The 24,211-nt window shown below is 42.0% G+C and overlaps 1 protein-coding gene across 3 annotated transcripts in view; it reads left to right on the top strand.

Annotated features, from left to right (window-relative positions):
• Positions 1–22,505, top strand: part of tulp4a (TUB like protein 4a) — a 36,406-nt gene extending 13,901 nt beyond the window's left edge. For 2 of the 3 annotated variants that reach the window (XM_084738188.1, XM_084738189.1), the window contains exons 3-14: positions 4,865–4,993; positions 7,083–7,244; positions 8,090–8,270; positions 11,294–11,401; positions 11,607–11,773; positions 12,067–12,291; positions 12,473–12,707; positions 13,683–13,827; positions 15,004–15,175; positions 15,991–16,084; positions 16,204–19,625; positions 20,748–22,505. In XM_084738188.1, the coding sequence (XP_084594314.1) occupies positions 4,865–4,993; positions 7,083–7,244; positions 8,090–8,270; positions 11,294–11,401; positions 11,607–11,773; positions 12,067–12,291; positions 12,473–12,707; positions 13,683–13,827; positions 15,004–15,175; positions 15,991–16,084; positions 16,204–19,625; positions 20,748–20,864 (5,157 nt within the window). In that variant the 3' untranslated portion in view covers positions 20,865–22,505. The remainder of the gene's footprint in view (positions 1–4,864; positions 4,994–7,082; positions 7,245–8,089; positions 8,271–11,293; positions 11,402–11,606; positions 11,774–12,066; positions 12,292–12,472; positions 12,708–13,682; positions 13,828–15,003; positions 15,176–15,990; positions 16,085–16,203; positions 19,626–20,747) is intronic. The other variant, XM_084738190.1, reaches the window with a different exon arrangement.
• The last annotated feature ends 1,706 nt before the right edge of the window (positions 22,506–24,211 follow it).

The following is a 24,211-nucleotide window of genomic DNA, read 5'->3' as shown; positions in this document are numbered from 1 at the left end:
AAAACTGCAAAGAATTTAGGGATTTCACCATCTACAATCCATAATGTCACTAAAAGATTAAAAGGCTAGGCTTAAAACCAACATTCAATTCCTGTGACCTTTTGTTAAGGCACTGTTGATGCTGACAGTCATATACAGGTTTTGGGGGAACATATGCTGCCATCCAGAAGAAGAGGGGGGTGTGAACTTTTTTTAGCTTCTGAAGGGGGTCATGCCAGAAAAAGTTTAGGAACCACACTGAATTACAAGTTTTTAAGTTAAAATCGCTGTTTTACAAGCATTCAACTTTATACACAAGTTGGTGTGTCCACCTTGTCAACACCCTGAGTACACAGATTGCATGCAGCTACATTCCTTGAGTTTTGCCTCACACCCAGTAAAAATGTTAGTGTAAATGTTATTATCAGATATTGATATTGATTGAGGTTTTATCACATGCTTGCTCTACTCGTAAACATTTCAGACTCTACCTCCACTGAAGGTCTCATCCCATTGCCCTCTCTGCCTCGCTGAAAATCACTCTGGCTCTGTTTTGTCCGTTCTGGCTTCTTTGCTTTTGTATCAGCACAGCGCAGCGCTTTTCTTTAATTGAGTTTTATGTCTAATTCAATATCATTTCAGTTCCAGAATCAGAGGAGAGTGTAGAGGGAGTTGTGGAGGGAAAGGGTAAAGTCTCCCCTACTCATTTACTTATACTGTATCAGATTTTATCAGCCAGGTGACTTTACAATAATTCTTCACTCAGTAGCCATGAGAATTTCTTGACAGCAGCTTCATGCACATTGGGGTGTGTACAACCAACATTTTCTTCTCCTTCTAACTGCTGTTTCATGTTACTGTCTCTAATTTTATGTTTTTCCTTTTGTTTGTTTTTTTATATGCATTTTATTGTCATGCTGCAAACTTAATTCCCCATGCAGCACAATAAAGAGGAGCCTGAACTTAGCTCAATTTTTTATCGATGTAAGTATGACTTTTTTCTAGATTTAGTATATAAACCCTTGCCTTACTTAAAGCAAGTGTGTGCGTACTTTTTCATTTATATTCATCTTACAGTACAGTCTGTAGTTTGATTTAGCTGTGTGCATGCAGACAGAAAAGTGAGTTTTTAAAAAAACGTGATAAAGCAATCTTCACTTATACTTGAAACACTGAGTTCGTGTCTAACCAGTCCAGCCTGCTTATTTGTAATCTTCTTGCAAAAAGAAAGTCCTTGGTGCTATGGACCAGTGTTGCCATGGACCCATGTGCTCGCGACTGCGCCACGGTGACACTGCACTGTCACAGTGTCCTCTCACTTCTGCTGACTCCAATGCAACCCAAAGCTGTCCCTTGATTTGATTTGGTCGTCTCAGTTAAGTTGCTAGGGTCAGCTCAGCTCCCAGTCTCTTAAGTCCCAGCAAGAGGCAAGGGCTGCAATGACAACAGCAAGGCACTGCAGGAGTGACAGCGTTGCCAACTTCCTGAGCAGAAGTTGTCAATGGCAATACACCGGCCAAAAAACAGAATTAAAGGGATCACAAACGTGTAGTCTCTGCTTCTCTTACGAGGTATTGGACGGGTTGGGATGATGGTAAGCTGGAAAATGTGGCTGCTGCTTTTTCAGCTGTACTTTCGTACTCCTACAACTCCCTGTGTAAATTTTAGATGGATAAGGCAGATACTTTATAAATCCCGATTTTAAAATGTCAAATTTAGGTATATTTCTCTGAATGCATGCTTTAATTTTCTCTGACTTTGATATTTTCACATAACAGATGAAGAAAAAAAGCATTAAAACATGAATCTTATTGCTGGTAAAACATACTCATTTAGGCTGATACAGGAGTTAAGTATAGTGCTGAATGTAAGCAACAAAAAAAAAACAGTGAAATAAATTGTTGAATATTCAGTACAAAATTCTGATTTGGGTACATCGCCACTGCACAGTGATTAATTTAGTCAGTGCATGTCTTTGACCATGTGGCACGTGATAATCAATGAAGATTTTTCAAGTCAGTGCACGTGGCCTTTTTGTCCATGATCCCTCTGGCCTCTGTCTGTCCTGTGGCTTCTCACTCTTATCCTGTCTGTCTCCATGTGACGTCTGATCTCCCAGATTGCTGCGTCACAGTGAGGTGCTCAGCTGTCCCCCTCGCGGGATGCCTGACCAGCTCACACTAATCTCCATGCTGAGCTAAATTTACACATACACAGATTATTCTCACCTCTGTGAGGCTGCAGATATATGTGCACACATGGAAGGCAGCATATGTTAATTTCTTTTTCTTTTGGCTCTTCTTTGTTAATGTATGTACACTGTACGAATGATGTTAGAATTATGAAAACTGGAGCTCCTACCTAATCTAAAGCCTCATGTCTGCACTGGCTGGAGCTGAATTAGGTTGTATAATACCATCCGGAAAATCCATTTTGCTCACCAGAGGTTGCAGACAGTGCAAGAGTGGAGTAACAAGACAGAGTTGTATTCCCCCAATGAGATCCTTGAGCATGGAAATTTGTTATCTCTGACAATACTACTGCAGAAGCTTGTCAGCTTTGTGCCCAGTGAGCACAGCTGTATCAGGTGATTGCTGTGGCTGAATGATAGATGGCAGGCTGTTTTTAATGGTCCGTGAATATGGTCAACACGGTCAGAATAACATGGAGACCTTAGCTGCAACAAGCCAGGCCTCACTGTGTTCCCCTTCCTGCAGCATGCCAGCTGAGACACACCTATAGAGAAACAGTAGAATTTATACCAGTGGGAGTGAAAACATGGTAAATCTAAGTATGGCCCACAGGGCACCTGATTGCTGAGGGAGCAGGGCCAGGAGAGCGATGAATCCTACTGGACACTCATTACACTGGAGGGTTAGGGTTAGCACACGGTGTATTCATATAAACATGTTTGTGTGAGTTCACCTAGGCTAACCCTGTCTTTTGTCACTTCAGACATTTATCAGAAGATGGTGATGAATAGGGACTTGTTGGGAGATCCTGCAGAATATATTTGTTTGGTAACTGGAGTTATCTCAGCGTTGCTGCTATAATTGCATAGAAGTATGTTCTGCTGGAAATTAGTTTTTTTTTTTTTTTTTTTTTTACCCTGTTTGGACTTTTTCATTTGTAAGAGCATTTCACAAAATGCTATATAACTTACTTTAGAAGATAAACCCATCTTAACAAAAGCTACCTGGGATTTCTTCCACCGTGTACTTTTGATTAAACTTTCTTGACCTCACGTCATTCCCATTCTCATGAACACAATGTCTTAGCAACACCTGCAGTATAATTCTTCAAATTTGGCACTTGGTCTCAAGGACAAAATGATTAAATTTTGGTGGTCAAAGGTCACACGTCTAACAGGATAAAATGAAGTAATAACATTTATATCCAAAATTTCAAAGGTCAGCTTCACTGTGACATCATAATGTTAAGTCGGTTTGCATTGAATATTCAACATGTAATCTATTCTGTTGTCTACATCCAATATTCTCGACATGGCTGCACATCTGTTTCAAACAATCTAAATTTCTAGCACTCAGTTTTTTGCTTAGCTATTATTTGTGAAACAATTGTGTTATGGAAAACCAGAGTGTTATATTAGACAGTTAATGACACCTGTTCTACTGTTGGGAGGGGGAAGGGGGATGGTAGTGTTTGAGGAAAAAGAGCAAGACTGGCGGGCTTATCCAACTTTCAGCCACTGATCTGTTGGACTTGCACTCAGAGAGCGTAAGCCCCAGTAAAACCAGCCATGTTGTGTGTTTGAGCGTGTGCGGTCCACGTGCTTTTCTCAGCGAGAGCAGAGCTGCTCCCTGCTTAGGATTATTCCTCTGGGAATAGGCTGAGTCACGCTACAGCAGACCAGATACACAGAGGAGGGGGCTGGATGGAGATCTTTAAGATGGGTGACACTGAATGGTTTGATCTATACTGCTCCATGCCAGTGATCAACACCTTCCTCCTCCACAACTCATTCCTTATGCTAATCATGATCCATCTCTCTGTCCATTGACCTCTGGGCAAATACAGAAACCCATGCATCCATGAGTCACTGGTGTTAGAGGCTGTACAGTTAAATTTATGGTAACGTAAACCACAATATATTGTTTTCTGTAGGGATGTGTCTCCCTTCCCTCCCACCTCCTCCTCTTTTTATGCATCTCTTATTGTTACTTTCTCTTTTAGATGAAATTTAGTGATAATTCAGAGATGTAGATTTGGACAAATAAAATTAGAAACATAACCTGTGCATTTAAATATAGACAACAACCACTATCCACTGTTTATAATATCAAGTTACAAAATGAAGAGGAACACTCAGAAATGTACACGTTTTTAGTGCTGTGTGATTGGACAACTCTCTCAGAAGAGACGGAGTAATTGAATCACATTGTAATATTCAGGATATTAGCAGCTCCTTTGCGACTTTTTCAAAATGAGGTTAACCCACTTTGTGATTTATTTTCATCTGGTTCGATGCTAAATTTAGCTCATTGAAATGTGGGATCTTGGATTTTACTTCTGCATTTTTAGGCATTTCAGCTGATGCTCCAATGTAGAGCAACTTACAGTGAGCGTGCAGGGCCAGGCAAAGGTTCAGAGTCTTGATCAGGGGCACTCTGACAAGGCACTGTGTTGCTGATCATCTCACATTATCTGTTGTAGTTAAGGAGACAGAGCTTTGTCACAGGAAGGCCAAGTTCTTTGAGTGCCATATGAATGAGTTCATTTGAATATCTATCTGAAAATACTTATTTTGTAGAGAACGCTATCATGGTCCCAAATAAAGGCTGTCATAAGGACATAATCATTTTTATTTTTTTCTGCCTTCATTTCTCGTTCAAGTTTCAAGATGTGTTTTCTATGTGTCTTTCAGGTGGTCTTGGTACGGTGGAATGAGCCCTTCCAGAAGCTGGCCACCTGCGATACAGATGGAGGGATCTTTGTGTGGATCCAGTATGAGGGTCGCTGGTCTGTGGAGCTGGTCAATGACCGTGGAGCGCAGGTAAAATGCATTACAAGTTCGTCATAAAGTGAATCAGTAACTAAAAGTGCTTTTTCACTTGTAATATACTTTTCACTGACACAGAATCGTATTATAATATAGGAACCATATAGAACAATAGTGGGAGTCAAAAAAGCAACAACAAAAAGCAGCAACAAATATTTAAAAGTGCAGTGTGTGAGAGATGGCCATAATTTTGATTTAAAACATTAAGCAAATTAAATAAAATAATTAAATTTCTGTGGACCACAGTATAAACACAAATACTCTACCGGTTATCCAAGCTGCAGTTCTGGCCAGACTCTAATCAAAATAGGGCCTCTCGATGCATGGATAACTGAGCTAAGGGCTGCTAATAGGCTAGCTGCACCCTAATATAGTCACAGCAAAGAATATAATGAGCAGCAGTTCGTAGCTTTTCTGGTAAAATGCTGCCCCCCCTTTGTTTGGAATTAGCTTCAACAGGTAGCCCTCCTTTGCACGTTGCTTCTTTAAACAGAAAAGGTAATGATTTACAAAAGTTTGTCCCTTAATGTAATGAAATGTCAATCACATTAACCTGTACAAGGAGTCAAGATAACACTTAAATCTGGCACATTTCCACCATATTGTGACTGACTGAGCCATATGCCTCCAACATTTCCTAACTTGAAAAAAAAAGGTCCCAACATTGCACATGCTGATTTAAATAATAACTGTCAAGCGAACATACGATGGGTAGGCCTAATCCATCAATCACTGTCATTTGCTGAGCTGAGTCTGACACATCCTGAAGGCATATTATCTTTTGTGATCAATTTAGTTAGTAGATGACAGTCTGAACAATAGCCTCTCTCTGCAGATATATGGTTGAAACAGTGTGAAATAGTGCCTCTGCTCTTTTACCCTCGAGGTTAAGGTTTTATGTAGTGTCCTAGTTTACACTGACATTAACAGAAGCAGATATTATTTCAGTTGAGGTGGTCCCTTTCAGCTATTATCAGTCTACAGAAGGGCAGGAGGGCATCATATTTTTTTATTGACCTTGTGGTGCTCAAACAGTCCTGCTCAATGAGATGACACTAGAACTTAAAAGCATCAGGACTCAGTGAGAAGTGTAAATGCCTCACTAGTGGCTCCTACAGGCCTCCAAATGTTTTGAAATGACTTTTCCATCATTAGACTCCTGCTGTAGAGTACTGGGGCACTGGGTACTCATTTTAATTGATTTCTTCTGCCTTTTAGCCCAGGTTTTATCCAACTCTATTATTGTCATTGCTTTAAAAGCTATTCTTTTATATGTCATTGTCATAATTTGTATTCTTTGTTTTATTTTTCTACTCTGTTTTATCTAGTTTTTATTTCACTATGTTTACTCTATTATTTGTTCTGTCTTATCGGTTGGTCAATCATCTGTTAAACACGTTGAATTTTACTAACCTGTATGAAAGGTGCTCTGCAAAAAAAAAAGTTTGATCAACTGATAAAACGCCCATCAGAATTTCACAAAGCCCAAGATGGCATCCTCAAATTCCTTGCTTTATTCAACCAGCAGTCCAAAACTAGGGTTGCAAAGTATAAGCATTTTCCTTAATCCATCATTGGTAGCATTAACGATCAATTAAATAATTAATCGTTCTAAAACCAAACTGTACTAAATGCATTTTTTTCCTCCTCAATCAAAGCTTTATTTCCACAGCAACATATTCATTACATAACTTATGAAACATAAAAAGACGAACAGGCCTACATATTAAACATGTATATTTGAATATCAGATAAAATGTTGAGGAATGCTCATAAAAATTATCTGTTATATTACAGATCTTTATTTGAGAATAGTTTGATTACATTTCACTTGAACGACCAAATTCTTAACAATCAATTAATTGATCATAGATAACTCCTTTTTATCCCTGACCAAAATCCAAATGTTATCGCTTTAGTATCAAGTATGACAAAAAAAGCAAATAGTGACCAACACAATTAATAATAACAATAATAATAATGATAATAATTTTACCAGTAGCTACTATTTGTATTTTTCATTAATCAAGCTAGCATCTTTAACATCATTTCACCTTTAACTAACTTGTCTGTTGCTCTGTAGGTGAGTGACTTCACCTGGTCCCACGATGGCACCCAGGCTCTTATCTCCTACCGTGATGGCTTCGTCCTGGTGGGATCGGTCAGTGGACAGAGACACTGGTCCTCCGAGATCAACCTGGAAAGCCAGATTACCTGTGGAATCTGGACCCCCGATGACCAGCAGGTGACACACACTCATAACATCCCACAGAGCTGTGATAGGCACAACATTTCCACCTAGCACTGGTGGACTCAAGAGGTGGGCAGGGTAGGGTGTCAAAGCACTGGTACCAACATGTTTGAAAACCTGCAGCAAAAGTGCTGTCTTGGATGCTCCCGTGAGCGATAATGATAAATGGCCTCTACAGTGGTACAGTGTTCACAATAATGTGATTATATGCCCTCTCTGGTGCCCTTCCAGTAGACAAAACATGATGAAGTGCCCCTTAGGGTGCCCTTCCAGTGGAAAAAATGTAATAACGTGCACCACAACTTTCAGTGCTCTGGTAGCCCACTGCACACAGCTATTATTTTTTTCTTCCTGCTCCTCAGACAGCCACTGCCGCCTAGCAGTATGCCTGTCTTTGAATTCTAATACATGTAGAAGTTTTAGGTTTTCATTTGCCACATTTAGTATGTGGACTTGTCATTCAAAAGACAGAGACAGGCCCTGAGGGAGATCATCTGTGAGTGACAGCAAGCATCCCCTGTCTTGAATGTGTTGTGGTTTTGTTAGGCTATGTTTTTGCTTTCATGCTGTTAAATTGTCAACTCAGGTTGGACATCATCAACTTTCAGTATATGTGTCTCTATCTTTGCTCCATGCTGTCACCCTATTTATGTCTCTTTCTTTAAGCTGTTTTCCTTGTGATATGCATTTCTGCCTGCTTTTTTTGCTTTCTCTGTCATCTCTTTTTCTCTTTCCGTGTACTTCCAAACATTCTATTTTTTTCTTCTGTCTTTGTGTCCATGTTAAATTTCTGTCATTTTTTTTCTTTCTTCCAATAACCCTTTCCTGTTTGTCTCTAGGTGTTGTTTGGTACTGCAGATGGACAGGTGATTGTGATGGACTGCCATGGGCGCATGCTGGCCCACATTCTGCTGCATGAGTCGGATGGCATCGTCAGCATGTCCTGGAACTATCCCAGTTTCCTGGTGGAGGACAGCAGTGAGAGTGACACAGACTCTGACGACTACTCGCCACCACAAAGTAAGCTTCTTGATTTGAAGTGAAGGCTCTTTGTGACTTCTTCAAGCACACACCTGAAACATCCAATATATACATGACGTAAAAGAATAATCTGAAGTAGACTTGGAGGGCAATATAGGTTTACTTAGTCAGGCGTGGTGCCTATAGGGAGTATTGTGCAGAGGAAGAGTAGTCCAGCTGTTTCATATGTGCAGAATGAAGCAGATGTGTGACCATCTGTTAACTTCTAACTCCTCCCGCCTTTTACCTCCATCTTTTACTGCTCCATCAATTCTTCCTAATGCTTAAGGAACAGATTTCCAACTGAGGTTCCTGAGGTGGGAACAAAGGTTATGGCTGTATTATCATTAGTATCCTTGGTCCCCCTGGTATTCTCATGAATATTTTAGAGTCAGGACCAGTTGTACAGGTGGACTTAAAGTGAGTTTGAGTCCTCTGTCAAGTCATTAGATTAATGTGCAGATCACATTGTCTATCAATGAGATGTAAAAGAGAGAAACAGTAATTGATAAATTAATAAATAATGTAAAATAAAGAATCACCCCCAAAAAACATGTTCAACATGTTTTGACTTCTTCGTCATGTTTAAATGACTGTATTGAATAAACAGGAGGACATGTAAAAAATGTAAAAGATGGAGGGCAGGAGTTAAAGGAGGAGCATACAGAAGTGAAAGAGATCTCTTCTGACATTGGGATGACGTTGGGACTGGACCTCCTGTTTGCTCTTAATGGTGCAGTAGCTGTTGTCATAACAGCAGCAGCACCAGCTGTCACTGTATTGGGGTGTGCGTCACTAGACTCTTCATGCATGCCACACTTACTGTATACTCAGGTGGACAATCGTAGCCTGGAACCTGGAAAATTAGTGTATTGTCTTGAATAAAGATGAATAAGCATCCGAAAACAATACTGGGTGTTTGTATAGTAGTGGAACGAAAAGAAGACACCTCAGTGGAAAAATCTGTTAATCAGTTCTGATTGTATTTTCAGTTCTATCTTTAACCAGATCCCATAAGAATAAGTTTAGCAGTGCCGTGGCTATAGCCCTGATACTTGAGTGTGATCCTACAAAGGACTCCAAGCTATGAATGAGTGTGTATGTGCACTCCAGAAGTATCAATCAGTTAAATGTTTGTTTATTCATTAAGATTTTGTCATTTTTTGCAAATGAACTCTTCATATATGATATATGTGAAGTACTATTTTGATTCATCGCACATAGTGATTTCAATTTCACACCGTTTCTCGTGTTTAACCGTTTTGCCATCGTAGTCGCAGATTCTCCTTTTCTCCAGTTTATTTGAGTATGAATGGCCAGAGTTACCGTGAGGGACTGCACATTCTCATGCCAAGTCTGTTTTATCTAAATTCCAAAATTTGCTTAGAAAGTGGTGTATGCCTTCTTCTTTGCAGACACAGTGGTTATAAATGAGGCCCCTGATCTTCATGAGAATAATGAGAACACATTAAAAATACCAGGTGTAAACACAAAGGCAAGATTGGATTGTTTAGTATCTGGATACAGAACCTATGTTATTACCACATGTAAGATTGTCATGATTCAAATTTTATGCAAGCCATATCAGCTTTTCTGAGACATGTTCCCTGTGCTGACCGCCCACAGATATATACCATGGTGGTAATTAAGAACAGTCAACTGTGAACCTGAGAGCGTATCTTGTGATCTCACTGTCTAGTGCCAATGCATAGATGGCCAGTGTGTATCTGGTGCACTGGGATGTGAACAGCACTCACACAAGAGAAGAGTTGCATGTGGTTAGCTTTCCTCACCCTGCTGCTGCTTTCACTGTGTACAGCAGCCCACGTAACGGCCTCGTTTTTATTGCTTCCTGTTTTGTCTTTTTTGCCTCCTTTTCTCTCAAGCTTAATTAATCCCAGTTGCTAAGGGTGTATTGGCGAGGGTCTGTCCTCCTGTCCTCCTCCTGCTGTGCTATTTTTTTTCCTATCCCTTCATCGTGGGCCAAGTGGTTAAGCTGAAAAGTGCTTGCCTTAGCTGGAACGCTGATTATGCTCTAACTCACTAATTAAACCAGTCAATAGTAATTGATTGGCCGCGATAGAAATTATCTCTCAAGTTGACAACCTGACTGAGACACCAGGCCTCCTCTTCCTCTGCCTGTCAGATCTCTCTGTCATGATACATGATGATGACCCATTATCACTGCACAGCACAACACACAGCTTTTATGGCAGCATTACATCTGATTTAAAGCAACAGCCTTTGTAAATTGATTACTACAGGGAAGTGTTAACTGTTTCGGGCTGAGAGTCAAAAGTAGAGGTGGATATTTAATTTGTGCTGGTATTTAGGTCGTTGTAGCCTATGTGAAAGGACAAACTCAAGGATGTTTTAATGGAAAACGTATGGGTGGTTGTTTTATTTATAGCACTCTGACTGAGAGTGCCACTTATTTGTGGCTACAAATGCAGCAGTGAGATGTGCTGAGTGTGTGTTAGTGCAACTGTGTTTTCTTGTGAACAGGACACAATGGGAACTCAGTGCAGATAATTTGACACATCCTTGGCAGCTGTAACTCACTTTCAGATTATTTTCTTGATTAATTGTTTTGAGTCATTTTCTAAGAAAAATGTCAAAATCTCTGATTTCTCAAATGTGAATATTTTCCGGTTGCTTTGGTTCTCTTAAGTGCATATTTTAAAGTTGTGGACAAAACAAGACATTTGAGGACCTTATGTTGGACTTTTGGAAATGGTGATAATTTTTCACAATTTTCTGACATTTTATGGACCAAACAACTCATCAATTAATCAAAAATGATTGCCAGATTAATCTGTAAAGAAGATAATTGTTTAGAGTTTTTATATCTGTCTGTAGCTTCCCTGCAGTGTTCCATATTCATTGGCGGATTGGCCATCGGGAGGATTCTCGGCAGCCTGGCCAGCTGTTGATACCATTTACTTTAAACTGTCTCTCACCTCACTGTGTTGCTTTCATACTGCCTGTCTAAGATGTTTGTGTTGTCCTTTGTCTCTTCTCAGTGCACAGCCAGAAACCACTGCTGACAGTTAGCTTCACCTCTGGAGACATCAGCCTGATGAACAACTACGATGACCTCTCCCCCACCCTCATCCGCACCGGTCTGAAAGGTGCGTGGGTGTCTTCTCATTTATGCAGCAACTTTGTCTCTTTCTTTGCTTCATTGCTTCTCTCACTCACTTTTTTTTTTTTTTTTTACACGTTTAGAAATTATGTCTCAAGGAATTTAGAGTTTTCTGTCTTCTGTTAAAATGGCTGCATATGTTTATGCGTATAACATTATGGTTACTGTTTCTCCTGTGACTTGTGCTGCAGATGTGGTGGTCCAGTGGTGCTCCCAGGGGGACCTCCTTGCAGTGGCAGGGATGGAGAGGACCCTCCTCTCCCCAGACCCCTCCTGTCCTCCCCCCACCAGGAATGCCATTGTCAAGTTCTACAATGTTCGGGGTGAACACATCTACACACTGGACACACCGGCACAGGTGATCAACTTAAACAGGACCAAAGCCAGCTAATGAGTAGTCTGAGTCACAGTGCTCAGATTACTTATTTGTGGAAACTAGTCTTACTGACCTAATGTCATGTTGTAGAATTTGGGTCTCGAGACTTGCTGCATTTTTTCAGTTTGGTTTTTATTGATGATTTCAACAACTTTCTAAGAAAATTAAACATCTGTGAACCTTAACATTCATCTTGCATGCTCAACATAAATCTGTTGAAAGAATGTAGTGCATTATGTAGTAAATGTGACCAAACGATCTCCGTCACCCTGCAGCGGCCCATCACTACACTGTGCTGGGGTCACCGGGACTCTCGTCTGTTCTTGGCTTGTGGCCCGGCACTCTACGTTGTGCGAGTGGAGCACCGCGTTGCCAGCTTGCAGCTCCTCTGCCAGCAGGGCATCGCCACAGCAGTGAAGGAGGAAAAAGATGTTGCCAAGCTCACCATGCCTTCCCGCCTCTGTTCTTATGTCACTACTGCTTTCGTCCCCACCATCAAGGTAACACAAAACAGGAGGGGCTGGACCCGCTGAAACCATAAAATGCATACTACTGCTGTCATAGATGTCACCCTCCGAGAAAGCAGGTCATATTTGACTGAGATTAGCTCAGGCAATGTATATATAAGTAACAGTGACGTTACTTTTGAACTACACTACAACCTCATGTTTTCTCTTTCAGCCTCCCATCCCAGATCCCAACAACATGCGTGATTTTGTGAGCTACCCAACAGCTGGAAACGAGCGTCTGCACTGCACTATGAAGCGTACGGAAGATAACCCCGAGGTTGGGGGGCCCTGCTACACTCTGTACCTGGAGTACCTTGGCGGTCTGGTGCCTATCCTCAAAGGTCGACGAATAAGTAAACTGCGTCCAGAGTTTGTCATTATGGACCCCAAAACAGATGGAAAAACAGGTAAAACTGACCTAACAGAACATAATGACCTAAGAAAAGAAAGCCTTAACTAACATGTTTCCTTATTAGAGTGTATGATCCAAACACTAAACCTTAAAACTAACTGTTAAAATTAGTAGTTAAAATTAATAGTTAACCTTCATAACTGTTAATCCATGTACTGGTTCAATGAGCTTTTATTGCCCTCTGTGTAACTGTCCTGTATTTGAATGGCCATTTTGCACTAAAACATTTTTTCTTTCTTTTGGATAATATCAGTATGACTGTGTTTATTCATTTTAATCACAACAAACATACATGTTTCCATGTTTGTTAAGATTCAAATAGAACTGCTGAATGTATGCCTCCCAGATGTATTTGCCTGCTCCAGTACTTTTCCAGTTATTTGAGTTTCTGGAGTTGGCACTCAGAGTGAGTATGTTTTAGTCACATAGGGCAGACTGGGCCCATGTTAATTAAAAGCTGCTTAATGGGGGCTCTGAAGGCCTCTGGGTTCCTCATAAATCAACCTGTGCCCTCCCCACACAGTGATAAATGAAGCCAGCCATGAAATGGTTCCAGACCATCCACACTTTAATGTCCATCAAATAAATTAGCCTGACCTAAACTGGAGCAGCAGTGGTTCACAGGCTCCATATGAATGATGAAAAAGAGAAGAATTGAAACCGCTGAAACAATGGTTTGGACTGAATGTGTCTGAATGTTTAACTGTAAAATGGTGAAACATTGCTGCTGCTATCAAGTCTTGTAATAATTAGGAAGGTTCCTACCTCCAAGTTGTTAAATGTAGATTTCCTCCAGTGCGAGGGGATAGAGGGTTGCTGCATTATTGTAAATAAAGGAACAAATAAGACCACATAATATCTGTGTTCAATAAAAACTATCTTGAGCACCTAACATTTACATTGTAATTACTACAAAATTGGCTCCATTCTTGGCTTGACTTCCATTTCCATCTTCTTATTTTCTCCTCAGATGAGATATATGGCAACAGTCTGATATCTGCCATGATCGACAGCTGTAACTGCTCAGACTCCAGTGACATCGAGCTAAGTGACGACTGGGTTGGCAAGAAGTCTCCAAAGATATCCAGGGGCAGCAAATCCCCCAAACTGCCCAGGTAACAAGGCACCTGACCAGTGTGTACTGCAGCATGCTTCACTTGTTTACCTATATGACCTGTTTTATGTCTAACACATGATTCTTTGACTCATCAGCTGTCAACGGTCCATGTGAAATGGAGGTTGTTTGGTTTTATCCAGACAATATTAAATAAATCAAGTCAAGGTGGTTTGGTTTACATATTGCATAATTATTCGTCAAGAATTTGTTTTTTTGTTTTGCTTTTTATTCTTGATTAGTTTAGATTACTGAACATGCAAAGGGATGTTTGGATTATTTGATGTCTGTTATGAGTAAATGGTGGTCAGCATGCCTCCAGTGTGGAGATGCAGAGAGGAGCACCAGCATGGAAGATGAGCAATGTACTGCTGTGGACAGGGTCGGCAACAAAACATATTTTAGCCACTTAGAAAAAGGTCCAACTAAAAAAAATAAATATTGATTTAAGTGTACACTTTATTTGGAATATTTTCATTGCTTTACCTTGCTGTCAGACAGCCTTTTCTGATGGGAAACAGCCGTTTTATAGGGTGGTAGAGTGAGGTGGTGACACGTTGCAAATGGGCCGCATGCAGAAGTCCGACCACTGGCCGCTGCAGGGGGCTGACAGCCTCAGTACATGGGATGCATGCTCTACCAACTGAGCTACAGGGACACCCCTGAACTGTGCTTTTAAAATCACCAAATTCACACGATAACAAACAGACAAATAGATCAAGGCGGCTGTAGACCGGCAACTCCTGTGTTGTTTTTAATGGGCCTTTTTTTGTAAGTGGCTAATAAACATTTTGCTGCTGACCCTGTCCACAGCAGTACATTTATCAGCTTCCATGCTGGTACTCCTCTCTGCTTCTCCACACTGGGGGCATGCTGACCGGTACCTCCTGTAGTTGATGCACTAACTCCAACCTCACTTCAAATAATTTGAATTATCCCTTTAATTTCCCCCCTGAATCACAGTTTTTCAGTGTTGCTTCTGTGACACCAGAGACCCAAGGGATACTTTCAGACATCTAAGATTGTGGTCATTCCAATCTCCATCAGCATGAAAACATTAATGAATGTATTAATAAATTAACCTCTTTTATAAATATGAATAAATAATAAATGGCTGTTTTTTCTTTGGTGCACTGCATGCCTAAACCTTCTTTTTTATTTGCTACCTTCTCTGTAGAGACTTAGTTTGTCCCTTTACCAACAGGATCAACATTGATCCCAGAAAATCACCCAAACTGTCCCGTGCTACACAAGAGATCTCCAGGTCACCACGGTTACCCATACGGAAACCCTCGATTGGGTCGCCCAGTCTAACTCGGAGGGAATTTCCTCTAGATGATATCACTCAGGTAAGAGTCAAATTATTTAAGCTAAATTAGATATTTTCCCCCGGATGAGTGGTGCTTAATGCAGGGTGGCTACAGGTCCTTAAAAAATCTTAAAATGTTTTAAGTTCACATTTATTGACAGGCCTTAAAAAGTATTAAATACACTTAAATTCTTTTTAGGACATCTTCTTTTAGTGTCAACGTCAGTCATTTTAACATCATCTTCAGCTTCATTCAAACTCAACAGAAACAAAATAAATCTCACCAAAAACATCTTGGTTCGTCCTTTTACTGGTCCACCAATCAGGTCAAAATAAATCCTTAATTCACACTGAGTGAAGAGTGTGCAGGGCAGGTAATGCTAGACAAAGGCTGCAGTTTCTGTCTGGGGAGAAAGGTTCTGCAGTATACTGATTTTATAACTGAACTATACGAGGATGCGCAGTGTTACTTTCTTTGACTGCATGAATATCTGTTTTCATGGATGATGAAAAAATTCATTAAAATATGCATCTGAATGGCAAAACTTGCTCATCTAGGCTGATATAGGAATTGAGTGTGGTGCACTGAACCATTAAAAAAAAGAACAAATCGTTGAATATCCATATTATACGACCAAATCTGATTTGACAGAAAATTTTTGGTCAGCGACAGCCTTACAATACATGTATTTACTCAGAAGAGTAGGCTTATATTTTCAATTGGATGTTAAGTTTTATTGCAAAATCTGCAGAAAAGTTAACGTGCTGATGCATGTAGTGTACTGTAAAAAGTGTAATTTCTTTTTTAAATTGTTTTCATAGAAATTAATGATTCTCTGTGTTCCCGTCTTTCAGCAAAATTACCTTGCTCAGGTCACATCCAATATTTGGGGAACAAAGTTCAAGATTGTGGGGCTGGCCACATTCTTACCAACCAATCTTGGTGCAGGTAAACAGTCATTAAGTTTTCCTTTAGTATTTAGCACAAAATGGAAACTCTTATTTAATGAGTAATTTCTCAGCTGCCTTTTATTTTGTCATTCTTACCCTGTCCCCCTCTCCCCTCAGTTATCTATAAGACGAGCCTCCTCCATCTGCAGCCCAGACAGATGACTATCTACCTGCCAGAGGTACGCAAGATCTCCATGGACTACATCAACCTGCCTGTCTTCAGCCCCAACGTCTTCAGTGAAGATGAAGACGACCTGCCTGTCACAGGTCCTGCTGGTGGCGCTGATGACAACCCACCCTGCACTGTCAACATCCCTATCGCCCCCATCCATAGTCCTGCCCAGGCCATGTCCCCTGCCCAGAGCATTGGTCTGGTCCAGTCACTCCTAGCCAATCAAAATGTTCAGCTGGATGTCCTCACAAATCCCACAGCAAACCCTGCCGGAGCTGCTGCCAGTGGGTCAGACCAAAGCCAGGACACCATCCTCACTGCCCAGTACACCGTCCCCACCCGGTACTCCAGTCCCGGGCAGGTCATCTTTGGAGGACTAGAAATGGGTCGGCTAATGGTGGGATCTCCACCGTCTCATCATCCTTCACAACAACAACAGCAGCAACAACCACAGAGTCACCATCAACAACAGCAGCAGCACCACCAACAACAACAGCTACAGCACCACCAACAAATCCAGCACCACCAACAACAGCTTCAGCAGCAGCAGCAACAACTCCAGCAGCAGCAGCAACAGATGCTCCAGCAACAACATCTACAACAGCAGCAGCAGCTTCAGCAACAGCACCTTCAGCAGCAGCTCCAACACATACAGCAACAGCAGCAGCATCAACATCAGCTCCAACAGCACATACAGCAACAGCAACAACTACAGCAGCAACAGATTCAGCAGCACCTGCAACAACAGCAGCAACTGCATCATCAACAACAACAACAGCAACAGCAGCACCACCATCCACTTCAGCAGCAGCTCCAAATTCAAATCCCTGTTCCCTCCATGTCATCAGGGCAGCCTTCAGGTGCAGCTGTGCTCCAGCCGGGGGCGCTGCAGATCCAGATCCCTCATCCGCCCACTGATTTAGTAGTTGAAAGAGCAGTGGGGGGTGAACATGAGCACCTACTGAAAATCAAAACCACTCGGTCGACTCCACAGCTGGCTGAGGGGGACACAGTGGTGTTTAGTGCCCCTCTAGAGCTGAGCAAGATGAATCCCCCACCCCCGTACCCCGGGACTGTGGCTGCTGCTGTGGCTGCTGCAGCCGCTGCCGCCGCCTCAGCATCAGCCTCTGCTGCAGCCTCCGCCACAGCCTCCAACGCTGCATCTGGAACAGGAGGAGGCACCAGCGGGACACCTCCGCCTGGTGACCTCTGCATGAAGAAGGGAGAGTTCCCACTTTATCCTTCAGGTCAGCAACAAGCGCAGTACCCCACACCGCTGGGATACGAGAGGATAACGACGTTTGACAGCAGCGGGAATGTGGAGGAAGTGTGTCGTCCTCGAACTCGCCTTGTCTGCAATCAGAATGTCTACACACTCCAGGGACCTGGCAGCTCCGCCACTCTCAGGGTCACCTCCTCATCCTCCTCCTCCTCCTCAGCTGACAAGAAGATCCAGCTGCCCTACACCTCTGCCACTCTCAACAGACTCACTGCACCTCGCTATTCCATACCCAGCGGAGACCCACCCCCGTACCCTGACCCAGCTAATCAGAATAGTACTGTGGGCAGGAACCCTGGACAGAGGCTCGACAGCAGCCTGATCCACGCCACACTCAGGAGGAACAGCCGAGAGGCCGCTCTCAAAGTTTCCCAGATGCTGGAACCACCCAGACCACTGCCTCCCAAGGCTAAAAACAGTAGTGCACTAGCAGCGTCGTTCCAGCAGAGGGTGCCCACAGCCTTATACACCTGCAGTCAGTGTAGTAGTGGATCCAGTGTTGGAGGCACTGCCCCAGGGAGCGCTAATGGAATAGCAGGAGGAACTATTATCAGGCAGGATTTCCCTCCAGGGACCGGAGCTCCTCACAGCACAGTTATCGTTCACTCCAACAGCGCGACTCCACTTGCCTCTCAGTCCTCCTACAACCTGCTGAGCTCTCTGGAAGGATCTGGGAGTACAGCAGGAGGAGGGAACAGCAGAGACAGGGCTGATTATGTTAACTCAGCTTTTACTGAGGACGAAACACTGAATCAGTCACTGAGGCATCTGGCACTTGGAGGAAATGATGCATCAGGGCTGGTAGTCAAACGACCACCTCCCTATCAGTGGGACCCAGCTGCCACAGAGGAGGTGTGGGTTCCTCAGGAACGGACAGCTACGTTGAATCCCAATGGCCCCCCTGGACCCCACAAACCTCCCCCACTTATTCTCAGCCCAGCTCAGCACTTGGACGTGTCGAGGCTGCCTTTTGTTCTCTCTCCAAAGTCCCCCACTAGCCCGAGCGCTGCATCGTTTCAGGCTGCTGCAGCAGCTGCAGGCTACCAGATCTCTCTCCAGTACCCGCCAGCAGCTGCCTACTCTGGAGCCCAACTCCAGCCCATCCCAGGGTCACCCCGCCCCTGCTCCTCCCCAAAGGAGGTAGTGGCACCAGTACCCTTTTCACAGCAGGACACAACTCTTGTCTTACCGCCAGGTTACCCTGCAAACCTAGCAAACCTGGCTTGCTGCCCCCTCCCACCCATGTATCCAGGAGGAAGTGCGTGTGCTGGGCTTCCCATCCCCCCCATTGCCCTTCACACTCCCTGGGGTACGTATAACTCCTGTCCGCCTATGCCCAGTCCTGCAGTGCCACTACCACCCAAAGCCTCACACATGGCAATAGACAAAAATGTTCTCTCACCTCCTCCTCCTCCTCCACCACCCCCGCCACCACCACCAGCAGAACTGCAGAGTCACGGAGGATTACAGGAAGCTATGGCAGAGGCTGGGGAAGGTTTTCAGGAGGTGCTCTCCCTGACTGAGAGCCCTGTGCCACAGCGATCTGAAAAATTCAGCAAAAAGAACCGCAAGCGGGTGGATGGGCGTGCTGAGGAGGCTAATGTGCCTCCATTGGCTGAAGGGAGCAAGTCGAAAAAAGAGGGCAGAGCTTTGGGTGATTTCAACTCGCTCATCTCCAGTCCGCGGCTGGGAGGAAGGGACAAGAAGAAACTGAAGGGACAGAAAGAACAGCAGCTGAAGGCCAAGAAGCTGAGTAAGGCCACTGCCAACAGCGAGTTCCAGGATAGTTCAGAAAGCGAGCCAGAGCTGTTCATCAGCGGGGATGAGCTGCTCAATCAGTGCCAGAGCGGTAAGAAGGGCTGGAAGAGTAAGAGGAACCTGAGGGCTGCAAGCGAGCTGGACGAAATCAAGTGTCGAAAGGCCAACGAGAAGGAGGACCGAGGGCTGGGCAGCCAGGGGTTTGTGTACGTCATGGCCAACAAGCAGCCGCTGTGGAATGAAGCCACGCAGGTCTACCAGCTGGACTTCGGTGGGCGCGTCACGCAGGAGTCTGCCAAGAACTTTCAGATTGAACTGGAGGGCAGACAGGTAAATAAATCTTAGTGCATGTTGTCCTCATACTGAAATGATCCAGGGTAAATTTAACAATTTTACATTTAGATTTCGTTTCAGGTAAGGCTGTCAAAATTATTGATATTTCAATACTTTTTCAGTATTATATGTTTAGGTAGATACAATATCCATTAGTTATACTATCGAAAGAACCAAAGCTAAAAAAAAAAAAAAAGTGGCTTCTCAAGACTTCAGTTAAGTCTTTATTATTGTGCCTGAGATTTGTTTTGCAGTCTAGCAAAACCAGTGTTCGTCAACTTTTTCTGCACAGCACAGTGTGCAGGTTTTTATTTATTTATTTTTTGAAAGAAGAAAAAAATCTTATTTTTCCAATGAAGACTTTTTTTTTTTTTTTACTTTCTTTAAACTGCGTCATTAAGGCAGATGAGCATTATCTTGAAAACATCACATTTATTCATTCTACATGGTGCTAAAATTAATACCAATTTCATGTTAAATACTCAGAAAATAACAGTGTGTGTTTATGAGTCACAAAAAAAAAAAAAGATCTTTGAGACGAAGTAGATGTTTACTGTGAGCTTGGCTCAGTTAAAGCCAAGCTTAAGTTAGCCTTTCAGCTAACTTATACTAAAATTACATTTAATCCTAAAAGGGAAATTACATACATATTTTTCTGTGCATCTTGAATCCACAAGGTTGTCTGCCTTTCAGTGTGAATAGAAAAGTGCCCACAGTCTTTCTTTTCTTTTTTCTTTTGTTGTCTTTTTTAAACTAGCTAGATTTATTAGTACTTTGAGACGGCTGATTATTGTGAACTAACGTCTGTTGTTGGCGCGAACAGAGCCAACCTCATCAGGGCTGAATGAACAGAGATTGTTGTTATTTTTGTTGCCAATATTTTTATACATCGTAATCATAATTTACTCATGAAATAAAAGGATGTAAAGATATACTTAAGGCCAAAATTTTTGTTGACAAAATGAACACTACTCACTGCATGTTTTCCTCATCCTGAAATGGTCACTGAAAGTATTCAAGTATTATTGATTTGAAATACCATGTGGGCAAGGACATGATGCTGATGATAGCACCCTTTCTGCCTGCCTGTCTGTATTAACTTTTTTTTTTTCTACACAGGTGATGCAGTTTGGCAGGATTGATGGCAACGCCTATATCCTGGACTTCCAGTATCCCTTCTCTGCTGTGCAGGCCTTTGCAGTGGCTTTAGCCAATGTTACTCAACGCCTCAAATGAGATGTCCCCTCCCTACTTACCCTGAGTTCTATCTGGGATTTAAATGCAATCTGTTGAACGGGCACAGCTGTTTCATTTGAGATTAATGAACACTGATTTTGGAAAGAGGACTAAAATCGGCCCTGGTCATAGAGAGACAGAGAGATACAATCACGCTGCACTACACAATGCTGCCACTAGAGTTGGTGCAATAAGCATTGGCTGCATTTGCCAAGGAAGCCCTCAGATTTGCTCCGTTTGGCAGTCGGTGGCACCTTGCGATGCATGTAGGGCCAAAGAGCTGAGCTTTGGTAATCATCATGCAAATAAATGCTGCTTTAGCTAGAAGAAGCTTGTAGATGTGATAACCGATTGGTTAACTGAGAGTAGATGAGTTGTCAAGGTGCAGTTTTCATAAAGGAGCAGCAGTAATACTTGAAAACCACACTCTGGAGATCAAAGTTGTTCTTTTTTCCAGAGCGCACAGGTACTACTGGGCACTGAAATCCATTGCTGTACAAACCTTCAGTGAAACAGTTACCACTTTATTATACTGCTTTTTGCTTTTAGGGTTTTATTAAATGACTCAACATGGTGGAGGGTGGGAGGGTCTTTTTGTTTTTGCTCTCTGCCATTCCTTTTGTTACTATCTCAAACTATCTCGGCTGGAATTGAGGCTTAGATATATGCATCAATAGGAGCACTACTAAGAGTTCACACGTTTCACTGTTACCTGTGAAACGTGTGTCACTGTTTAAAACTTGGGATTGTCGAGGAGTAAATATAGATGAGGTGAACTGCAGTCTTTTCCACATGGTTTCTTGGGACTTTGAAGGAAGAAGAAATACTTTTACCCTGCTACATGGATTAATTTATATGTAAATTTTGTTGTTTATCTATTCAGATATGAATTTTAACATTATTGTCATTGTTTGTGATATACAATCTACATACCTTGTCCACATGGTTTTCAACTTACCTGCTTTATTTGGGAGACTGATGGCTGAATTTGAATATTACTGTGTAGGGGCGAACAGAATAGCTTTGACTGACATATCCTGTATGTAGTGAAATATCTTACATTTGGTGACACAGGCGCAAAGAATTTGCCCAGGCCTGGATTGAACAACTCTGGCATGAAGTGATTTGTCACCGCCTGTCACTTCTGTGAAGTGAGTGTGTAGTGGGGGTAGGGGTGGGTGGGATACAGCTGTCCCTGCTCTTAAAGACCACACTAAACATGTAAGCAAGGTACAGGAAATATTTTTGTATATTTCACCTATGCCATTTCATACTCTCCTCAGAAGTCATGTAAATACATATCAGTCATATGTAAATGTTGTAAAGAGACTCGGGTGACTTTGACAGATGTCTTTTTACACCTGTCTCCACTGTGTTTTAAGTGTAACTTCAGGTGTGGAGCAAAGCTGTTAGTACTGTTTAACTCAATAGCTACAACCACAAAAAAGTTGACAGTTCAAGGGATACTTTGAATTGTTTGATGTAAGATTGAATGAGATACTTATTAATAGTCTGTTTATTACTGAGAGTAGATGTTGGTCAGCATGCCCTCAGTGAAAAGAAGCAGAGAGTACCAGCACGGAAGCTAAAGCAGCATACTGCTGTGGACAGGGTCAGCAACAAATGGTATTTTAGTCACTTCTTCACTTCAATCTGTATAAGTTTAATTGTGTGGTATATTTGGAGTATTTTCAGCACTTTACTTTGTTATCAGACAGCCTTTTCTGACTAGAAACACTGTTATATAAGCCAGATATCACTCTCTCCAAATCAACCAAACTTACATTAATTTTACCTTGCTGAATACAAGAGCTGCTGGTCTACTGCTGACTCAGTCGGTTAGTTTGTTTGTATTATTGTGAGACTTCTATGGGATAAAAGGTTAGTTTATTCACCAAAGTCACACAATAACACAAACTATCCAATCGAGGCAGCAGCAGACCAGCCACCCCTCTGTTCTGTGACGTAAAATTACTGATTTCACATATGGAGTTTGGTTAGGTTGGAGATAGCAATATTTGCCTTATATAACAGCAGTTTCCAGTTAGGAAAGGCTGTCTGAAAACTAAGTGAAAATGTGAAAATATTCTAAATATGACGTACATTCAAACTGAATCCGATTTTTTCTTAGGTGGACTTTTTTAAGTGTCTAAAATTTATTTTACTGCTGACCCTGTCCACAGCGGTTTATTGTTTGGCTTCTTTGCTGGTGCGCCATTTCTACCTCTCCTAACTGGGGGTGTGTTGACTGTGATCTACTGTAGCTAATACACTGACCATTGATAAGTACCTCCTACAGCCCCACTTCAAATAATATAAACTATCTTTAAGCTGAAATCATTGTCACTGAATCTTTGAAGTTGGAACTCAAATGAAGGATGAAGCTATTGAAACCTGTTCATTCAGTAAGCTGACACTGAAATCTGAAAAGCTGTTTCTTTTTCTTCTTTCAGGCAGTGAAGCTTGTGTTCATGTTGAACTAAGGACACAAAGCAGGGCCCGCTGATAGGAGCATGGGCAGGAGTAAATTATTAGGCACATTGCAAATATCTGCAATAGGTTTTATTTGTATAAGATGGTAGCCAAAGTCGGTAATATTTAGGCTTAAGAACATGTGTGATTAGGGTCACCTCTAACATTTGTGCCAAAAAATGCATTTGCTAAAATTAGTAGTTGAAAAAACAGGCCTAGAGGGAAGCGTAACTTCTCCTTTGCTTCGGACCAGCACTGTTTTGGTCTCTGAATTGATGAGATTAATGCATTCTTTAGTTTGATCTTTCCATATCACAACAAGATGCATGTCTGTCAGAGGATGGTTGTCAGAAAGGGGATTGAAAAAGTTAAAAAAAAAAAAAAAAAGTGTCTCTACTGATCGAAAAAAAATGAAAAGAACATGAGCATGTCATAAAGAAAATATCCATCTTTTTGTGTTAGTTGTGCAATATTTTCTTCGGGGGGTGTGGGTCCTTTGTCATCACTTATGACCACAGTTTGATACTTTAGTTCAGCATCTCAGTTGCTGGTCTGTACATTTTATTTATGAGATTATTTCCTAAAGGAGATATAGTATCTATACATACTGTATATTGTGGAGTTTTTTGAACATTTCTTTGTGTTGATGAAAAATTTGTAGCCCAAATTGTGAGGTGGAAAGGTGGGGTTGGGTTGGGAGGGTTGGGAAGGGCAACTTTTCTGTGTTTTGTGAAGTTTGCATTGGATGGAAAAGATGTGAATGAGTAAGTGCCCAGTTTAGTGTAGTCGGTAGACTAGTCATGTAGAGTGTAACTGTCAAGTCAAGGTGTGTCTGTATTCAACTGTGCAGTCTACCAAACCCATCAGTGTTCAAA

The sequence above is a fragment of the Lutjanus erythropterus genome, chromosome 15 (genome assembly GCF_056507025.1).
Source record: "Lutjanus erythropterus isolate fLutEry1 chromosome 15, fLutEry1.hap2, whole genome shotgun sequence".
In the NCBI taxonomy this organism is placed as follows: Eukaryota; Metazoa; Chordata; class Actinopteri; order Lutjaniformes; family Lutjanidae; genus Lutjanus; species Lutjanus erythropterus.
The sequence above is the reverse complement of the archived record's forward strand: the minus strand, read 5'-3'. Positions and strand labels throughout refer to the sequence as shown.